Genomic DNA, 9,449 nt, shown 5'->3' on the forward strand with positions numbered 1-9,449 from the left:
AATTTTTTATTTTTTCAGCCCTCCTGTAGCAACAAATCAAAAGCAACCAGATCTAAACTAGTCAAAAGTAATAAATTTATATAATATTTCAAATTAAACGGATAACATAATATTAATATCAATAAATAAAAGTGAATTCATATTATTTTTGCAAAAATGTTAAATGTTAAAATGATAAAAATATTTATGCAATACACTATGACGGCGGAAGTTGCGACTGAAACATCTTCATCATACTCTGAAGCTGCTGCTGGAGTTCGTCGTACTTTCTTCTCTGCTCTACTTCTCTCGATGCCGCATCAACTTTAAGTTGTAGTTGGAGTTCTTCATATTTCTTTTGAACCTCTGCTTCTCTCGCTGTAGCCTCTGCTTCCCTCGCTGCCGCCTCTGCTTTAAGTTGTAGTTGGAGTTCTTCATATTTCCTTTGAACCTCAACTGTGGTCGCTTGCATATGAGCCATCTGGTCTTTTAACCTCTGAACTTCAGCTTGAGCCTGACTCCCCGAAGCCATGTATTGCTGTGAGCTGGATCCAAAATATTGGGTTGGACTAACAAAAGATCCTTGAAATCGAACCCGACCATACCTTTCAGGACCCAAAACTTCAGTAATAATTCGGTTATCAATGTCTTCAGGATGAACAGAACTATCACTAGAAGCAATCGCTTCGTACTCCGCCTTTTTATCCTTTAGTTTTTCCTAATAAATAAATCACATAGTTAGGAACGCAATATATATTAAAAAACATATGCAACATAACAATAGTCGCATTACAAGCAATGAATTAAACCATTAGAAAATAAACACTATAAATAACTAAAACAAGTCAAATCGTATTAAGTAAATTGTATTAAGACAACTTTCCATTTGCCGTAGTAATCCAACTCAATTATGTCAGTAAGATGTCCGAAATATTCCACAATTCCCTCGATAGGATTATTGTCCCTAGCACTAGCATAACTTGTAATTGCAGAATTAACAACTATTCCACAATTTTGCGTTCTCCTCAACCTTTCGCGATATTTTGTATGAAATCTGAATCCGTTGATGAGGAACGCACTATATCTTTTAACCACTCGATTTGGACCTTGGGAGAGCCATTTAACTTCGTCGTTTATGTTCTTCCCACTCCAAACCTATTGAATGGAAAGTAAACTGAGTAATTAAAAATGTTATGAGAAAACATTATTATTTGTAAGCGGAAGCTCCAACAGCATACCGTTTGGCTTAACCATTCATAAAAAGATTCTGTAAACAACTTATTGATATCTCGATGTTGTGTTCTTCGGGAGCGCGAACGAGATCTCAATATTTGTTTGTACTCACTATGTTAAAAAAAATTCACTTTGTTAGAAGATAAACAATTTTACTAATGTAATTAGTTCAAGTTCAAATCCTACAATATTTTTATTTTTATTAATTTTTAAATTTAGAAAAACACGATATATATTAAAAATAGTATATATATAGAGGCGATTATAAACAATTTTTTTAGGGGATCCCGAAATTAAATTTGTATTAGTAAAAGTGCAATTTCACAATTTTAATAGTCAATATATTCATAATTTTAAAAGGATTAAATCAATTTTTTATCTTTTTTAAGAGAAGTCAACGTGTAATTTTATATTTACTAATTTAAAAATTTTTAAATCTTAAAGAGCTTAAATAAAAAAAATTACATTTTAGAGAGTTGAAACTCATCAGTCTCTTCAATGATTATAATTGATTTTTGTTATAGAAAACGGTAACCTTCTTCTTTGTTAAATAAAGAGAGAAATTGCTGCGGATTATAACAACTCAGATGTTTATATAAATACGCTGAAAATATAAATAAATAGTATAAAAAAATAGAATTGTAGACAAACAAACCAAATAAAAACCAAATATAAATAAATAGTATACGAACAAGGACTAGGACAAATCAGAATTGTATACAAAAAAAACCAAATAAAAAAAATGAAAATCAAATACAACAGGTCAAACTGAATACATATTTGTGCCACAATCCTTCTGAATAAATTTGTTAATCAGTAACAAATAGGAAACATTTGCTGGATTTTTATTCAGTTCTTAACTAAACTGTTTTTGTCCAGTTTATGTTTAACTGTGCATCATTTTTTTGTTCAGTTTTCAAATATTATAATTTTAATCTAAACAACATAGCTTAACATTCAAGTGCAGAAACTCATATGCTTAACATTCGAAATGTTTAACATTCAAAACATAGCTTAACATAGCTAAACATTCAAAACTATGCTTAACATTCAAAATGTTTAACATAGCTTAACATAGTTTTCAAAGAACCAAATTTTGTTCAGTTCATGTTTATGCTTAACCCAAGTGAAGAAACTCATCCGGTTAACATTGAAAATGTGCAATACGAGAAGACTGAAGAAACTGTGCCAAAACAGAATACCAAAAAAAGAATACCAAGTAATGTGCCAAAACAATCCTACCAAAACAGAATACCAAGTAATCCACAAAGTCATTTGCTTAACTGTTGTGCCAAAATAGAATATCATCCTATGTGTTTTTAAAAATCAACAATCCTACCAACCCTAAACACAGAGAAGACCTTAAACTTCCTAAACCCTAAAAATCATTGAACTCCGTCAAGAAAGGATTGTGCGCATTCCCAATATAACAGAAATTAAAGCATTACAGTACCTTGCTTGCGATGAACATAAATGAAAGCCTCGGACCGAACAAACCCTAAACACAGAGAACACTCGCATTTCAGTTCATTCAACGGGTCATCAAAAAATTACAAACAAGAAATTTAACAAAAACAATAAAATGCAACCTTTAAATACAAAATATAAAGAAAAGGGTACCTTAAATAATGAATACCCAAAAACAAAAATCGACAGCAAAATCACCTTCTTCTCTGTGTGGGTTATGTATCTTTGCAAGAAACCCAAAAAATGAACCTTCTCCTTGTTGCTAAGACAACCTATCGACGAATCGGAGGCAAAACTTCTTGACGATTTGATCTCTTGGAGTATTTCCCTCTGCCTGTTTAGGGAATTTGAGAAATGGGGGAATTCGGGCTGGGGCGATGACTTAAGAGAAAGAAGCTGATTTTGGACAAAAACGGCGTCGTTATCACTTTAAATCTTGCGGCGTTTTGAAAACAAACGCCACTAAATTTTAACTCCGCAACGAAGCGGTGTCATTTTCTTAAATTATAAACATGCACTTTCTGGCGTTTTACGAACAAACGCCGCTACTGTTTATATTTTCTGACGTTTTACTTCAAAACGCCGCCACGCCTTAAATTTATATTAATATTATTTATGTTAAAAAGGGCAACGTATTATATTCTTAACATTTGCAGCACAAACATAAAAACGCCACTAGATTTACAACTTTTGCGGCGTTTTTTTCAAAACGCCACTAAAATTTAACTCGTAACGAAGCGGTGCCGTTTCGTTTAATTTTTATTATGTTCTTTGCGGCATTTACTAAAAAACGCAGCTAATTTTAGATTTTTGTGGCGTTTTAAATCAAAACGCCGGTAACGATTACCTTTTTATTACTATTAAAACGACATCGTTCGATATTATAAGATTTGCGGCGTTTACGCAATAACGCCACTACTTTCACAACCTCTGCGGCGTTTTGACTAAAAATGCCACTAACCTTTAACTCGTCAACGAAACAGTGCTGTATTGCTTCATTTTTTATATATTTTGTTGCGGCGTTTTGTGAACAAGCGCCGCAAATATTTAGATTTTTTATATATTTTTTATACATTCTTCTAGACATTATTTTTAATTGATACATTCAAATTATGAAATTATTAATATTATTATTAATATTATTTAAAATTTTTTATACAGATTTATTATTTTCAATTGTTAAATTTTTATAAATTTTATAAATCTTAGAGAGTGTATAATTTAAATATTATCAATATTCAAAATTATTAATTATTTACAGTATTCAAATAATGTATTATAATTTTAAAATTATATATACTCTATTTTTAAGTGAATATATAAATTATTAATATATATATGTAAATAACACAATTAAATAATTTGTTTTTTCATCATATATAACATATAAATATGCCATTCGACAATTTGTAAACTAATCATTTCTGTCAATTAGAACCCTAGTATCATAATCATAATTAAAAAACAATACGTATTTGTCATTTTTTAATTTGGTACCAAAAAAGTCATTAAACCCTAAAACTCATAACCATAAACCCTAAATCGTCTAAACCCTAAAACCATGTATTGTAAATATTAAATTATAAACTGCAAACTGTAAATCACAAGCCCTAAACCCTAAAACACTAACCTCTTATAAGCCTTGAACACTAACCTCTTAACATGACTAAAGCAACCTAAACCCCAAATCCAAACCCCAAATCTTAAACCCAAAACTCCTAAACCCTAAACCCAAAACACTAACGCTGTGTTTGGTTCGCCGTATTACCCAATCCATTACGCCCCGATTACGTGCGTATTACATTACGCCCCTATTCCGGCGTTTGGTTCGCTGTAATAGGTATTACGCGCGTAATCGGTTACGCCCCTAATCCCTAAATTCCCGTGTTTTCCAATCCCTTCCCTTTTCGCTGTATTAGCTATTACTTCCGGCCTCCCTCCCCATCTCCCTGTTTTACCCTCCCTCCCTACCCGACCCTCTCCCTAATCATTTTCGCCGTCCTTTCTCTTCATCTGGATTGAATTACATCGAAGGATCTACCACTAATTTCCCTTCTTTGATCCTCTCAATCAAGGTATTCTCAAATTATTTTCCTACTGTTTTTGGGTTTTTTAACCCTCTGTTTCATTCAGTCCTTTGGCTTTTTTTTTCCTCCGTTTTTTTCTTCCTTCTCTGTTTCATTGTTTTTTTGTTAATTTTGCTTATGTGATTATAAACACAGTGAATTTAGTGTTGGGATAGCTTTGATGTTACTGGGTTTTATTTTTATTTTTACAGTTTCTTTTCTCTTTTTTCCTACTGGATTTTATGCTGCGTTTGATTGAATCTTTTTGTTAATTTTTGCTTTACTTTCTATTCATATATGTTTATGAGTGATGATAAAAAATGTGAATTTAGTGTTAGAACAGTTTGGTTTTAACGGGTTTGATTTCTTTTTGCTGTCATCCGAAACAACCCAGAGAAGGGTCTTTTGTTGTTAAAGGATTGCTTGAGTGATTCTGGTACATTGCCTTCTTTTTTTACTTTTTGCTCGTTGATTCATGGTTTTGTATCTCAAGGGAATATGGATAGAGCAATTGAGGTGTTGGAGTTGATGACAGGTGATAATGTTAGATACCCTTTTGATAATTTTGTTTGTAGTTCAGTGATTGTTGGTTTTTGTAAGATTGGGAAACCTGAAGTTGCAGTTCGATTTTTCGAAAATTGTATGAATTCAGGAGCTTTAAAGCCTAATGTTGTTACTTATACAGCTCTTTTAAGCAGTTTTAATCTGTTGGGTAAATTTGATGAGGGTTGTGAGTTGGTTTATAGTATGAAAAAGGAAGGGCTGGCTTTGGATGCTATTCTTTATAGCTGTTGGATGCTATTCTTTATAGCTGTTGGATTCAAAATGCTGAGTGAGCTCTGCATTTGTTGGAGATATTGATGTAAATCCTTGATGAAGTAGCTTATAACTTTTTGTATTTCTTCATCGGGATATGGGGAATGAAGCTATAATAAAACATGTTAATTAAATCTTGTCCTTTCATACTCCTCCATCTCTCTTCCTGTTCTTAGTTTCATATGAACTTGCAATGGTTTCCTATGGGGAGTGAATAAATTCCTTATATCTGCAATTCTGTTTTGTTTTTCAAAATCTTGCATTGCATCAAAATGTTGCATAGTAAATTGAAATGAAAATTATAGAATTTTCTTCAGTCGTTTTGGTTTCTTCTGGATTTTTTGTGTCAACACGTTTCATGATCAGGAGCTGATTTTGATCTTGTTATGGTTGGGGTTTGTATCAGATAAAGTCTGTGCAAGAATTGAGCGGGCAAACATGTCAGATCTGCGGGGATGAGATTGAGATTACAGTGGATGGAGAGCCCTTTGTTGCCTGCAATGAATGTGCTTTCCCGGTTTGCAGACCCTGCTACGAGTATGAGAGAAGAGAGGGTAACCAAGCTTGCCCTCAGTGCAAAACCAGATACAAACGAATCAAAGGTGAGATTGTTACTGTAATGTAAGGTCAACATTGGCAGCCAACAACGGCTTAAGAGTGTCACTAATTAGAGATGTAAAATTCAGGCAGTCCTAGGGTTGAAGGTGATGAGGAAGAAGATGGCATAGATGATCTGGACAATGAGTTTGACTATGATGCTTCGGACCCTCAACAAGTTGCTGAGGCCATGCTCAATGCACGCCTTAACACTGGCCGTGGTACCCACCAAAATGCCTCTGGAATGCCTGCATCTTCAGAACTTGATTCTTCTCTTCCTAGCTCTCAAATTCCTCTCTTGACCTATGGTGAAGAGGTAAGTGTCTCTTCTTATACGTATTTAAAAGAGTTTCAAACTATACTGCATTTTGTTTTTACACTCAACTGCTAAAATAGTATTATGTATAACAACTCTTTTATTATTTTAGGATTTGGAGATTTCTGCTGATCATCATGCTCTCATTGTACCCCAATTTATGGGCAATGGAAATAGAGTTCATCCAATGCCTTGTAGTGATCCATCTGTACCTTGTAAGTCACTATAGCTCTCTTTGTTACCAATTTTGAGTTAATTGTCTCTCTAGTCTTGGACCTTAGTGTTTCCATTTCTGCAGTGCAACCTAGACCTATGGTTCCTAAGAAAGATATAGCAGTATATGGCTATGGAAGTGTCGCATGGAAGGATCGGATGGAGGAGTGGAAGAAAAGGCAGAATGACAAACTTCAGGTAGTTAAGCATGAAGGAGGGAATGATGGAGGAAACTTTGATGGAAAGGAGCTGGATGATGCTGATTTGCCAATGTAAGTGACTGCTTGAAGTTTGTAATTTGACTGTTGATATTTATGTTTACAAACGACAGTTTTTAGGCTGTTTTCTTTGTCATTTAACTAATGGACTTCCTTTTCAGGATGGATGAAGGCAGGCAACCACTTTCAAGGAAGCTACCAATTCCTTCAAGCAAGATAAATCCATACAGAATGATTATCATACTCCGTCTTGCAATTCTTGGCCTATTTTTCCACTATAGACTGCTGCATCCGGTCAGGGATGCGTATGGCTTGTGGTTGACATCTGTAATATGTGAAATATGGTTTGCTGTTTCATTGATTCTGGATCAATTCCCTAAATGGTGCCCTATAGAACGTGAAACATATCTTGATCGCCTATCTCTGAGGTTTGTGGTGGTGCATGCAGCTTATTAAATTAAGATTTCCAAATACATTTTAACTTTCGTTCATGTGATTTTTGGTGTCACTTTCCTTGCTAAATTTACCTTTTTGGACAGGTATGAGAAAGAAGGGAAACCGTCAGAGTTGGCTAGTGTAGACATTTTGGTTTATAGTATGAAAATCCAGGCCGTTGGCGATCAAATCAGTAGGAGTTTTGCCTCCGAGGTGGTAGTTCAGCAGAAGTCAGAACAACATATGGAAGAGAGAGCTTCAAATTTATATTCAGCCTTATGGTCAATTGAAGGTTTAACCGACGATCAACGATATGATGCATTGAGTAAAATTCCCGACCATCCAACTCAAATGATCGTTTTCTTTAGTTTACCTTCAGTTGCCCGATTGGAATGGGTTAGGAGATTTCTTTCTTACCATTAAATATCAATGTTCAAACTTTTTGATGTTGTAAAACTATATAACATATGGATTTTAATGTACAATTTCATTTTCATCTAACCTTTTCTTAATATAAGTTAATTATGTTTATGCATAATATAATTCTCAAGTTATATATTGATTTTAGTAAATTCATATAAGAACATTTTATTATTAAGAATTTTATGAAATTATATATCACTATATAATTATATTAATATTAATTATTTTAAATTGTATAAATTCATATAAGAAAATTTTTATTATCAAGAATTTTATGAAATTATATATTATTATTAAATTATATGTAATAATTATTATTTTAAATTATACAAATTCATAAACTATAATCATATTAGTTATAATAATTTTAAATTTTATTAAATCATATATTTAATTAAATCTTATTAGTTATAATCATATATTATGATTTGAGTAAATTCATATAAGAATATTAATTATTAAGAATTTTATTAAATAATATATTTTAATTATATTATATTTAATAATAATTATGTTATTTTATATTTTACAGTATCATATTTAATAATATGGTTTGAGTAAATTCATATAAGAATATTAATTATTAAGAATTTTATTAAATTATATATTTTAATTAAAATATATTTATAATAATTATGTTTAAATATGATTAAATTATTTATTATTGATATTAATCTTATTAAAATTTAAATAAAATAATTTACCAAAACAAATTTCTGCTAATTATTAAGAATTTTATTAAATTATATATTTTAATTAAAATATATTAAATAATAATTATGTTTAAATATGATTAAATTATTTATTTTGATAATAAATAATCTTATTAAAATTTAAATAACAATAACAATAATCATTTACCAAAACAAATTTATGCTAAGGGTATTCTGGTCATTTTAGTTTTCTCCATTATGCTATTACACCTCTATTACATTCAACCAAACACAGTTTTACTATTACGCCTCTATTCCATTACATTCAACCAAACAGTTGATTTGCTATTACACCTCTATTCCATTACACCTCTAATCCAATCCAATACACCTCTAATCCAATACAGCGAACCAAACGTGCTCTAAACCTACATCATAAACCCTAAACTCAAAACTCCAGTCACAAAATAATAAACATTATATAATGATTAACCCTAAAACCTTAAACCATATACGATAAACTTTAACTTATAATAATCACTGAACCTTAATCACCAAACTCTCAAACCCTAATTGAAAATACTAAACCTACATCGTAAACTTTAAACTCAAAAACTAATCCAAAAATATTAAACATTATACCCTAAAACCTAATACCCTAAACCAAACACCGCTATTCGCTCTATACCTCAAAACCAAACCTACATGTGTTTTTACATGAGCGCCACTAATTCTAATATACATCAAGACCAAACGCTGCGTTTTGGTTAAGATATTTTGCGGCGATTCTTACAAAGCGCCTTTAATACTCTGCTTTAGCGGCCTTTTTCCGTAACCGCCACTAATTTTTATATTCATCAAGACCAAACGATGCGTTTTGGTTAAGATATCTTGCGGCGTTTCATACAAAACGCCGCTAATACTATGCTATAGCGGTGTTTTTCCACAAGCGCCACTAATTCTAATATACATTAAGACCAAACGCTGCGTTTTGGTTAAGATATTTTACGACGTTTCTCAAAAAGCGCCTCTA

The 9,449-nt window shown here is 31.9% G+C and overlaps 1 protein-coding gene across 1 annotated transcript; it reads left to right on the top strand.

The window, feature by feature from the left end:
* The first annotated feature begins 5,243 nt into the window (after window positions 1-5,243).
* Window positions 5,244-7,853, top strand: LOC107949942 (cellulose synthase A catalytic subunit 6 [UDP-forming]-like). Its single transcript, XM_041089904.1, has 7 exons — window positions 5,244-5,558; window positions 5,968-6,163; window positions 6,248-6,474; window positions 6,587-6,689; window positions 6,773-6,959; window positions 7,067-7,333; window positions 7,445-7,853. The coding sequence occupies exons 1-7, from the start codon at window positions 5,244-5,246 to the stop codon at window positions 7,761-7,763; spliced, it is 1,614 nt and encodes a 537-aa protein (XP_040945838.1). The 3' UTR covers window positions 7,764-7,853.
* Window positions 7,854-9,449: the final 1,596 nt, after the last annotated feature.

Source organism: Gossypium hirsutum, chromosome D03, assembly GCF_007990345.1.
Source record: "Gossypium hirsutum isolate 1008001.06 chromosome D03, Gossypium_hirsutum_v2.1, whole genome shotgun sequence".
NCBI lineage: Eukaryota > Viridiplantae > Streptophyta > Magnoliopsida > Malvales > Malvaceae > Gossypium > Gossypium hirsutum.

Excerpts from the sequence above, each read along its gene's own strand:
- LOC107949942 (XM_041089904.1), top strand. The coding sequence starts at position 5,244 with ATGGATAGAGCAATTGAGGTGTTGGAGTTGATGACAGGTGATAATGTT. Across the intron at positions 5,559-5,967 it reads GGATGCTATTCTTTATAGCT|ATAAAGTCTGTGCAAGAATT; the intron begins GTTGGATTCAAA and ends GGTTTGTATCAG. Across the intron at positions 6,164-6,247 it reads CAGATACAAACGAATCAAAG|GCAGTCCTAGGGTTGAAGGT; the intron begins GTGAGATTGTTA and ends TGTAAAATTCAG.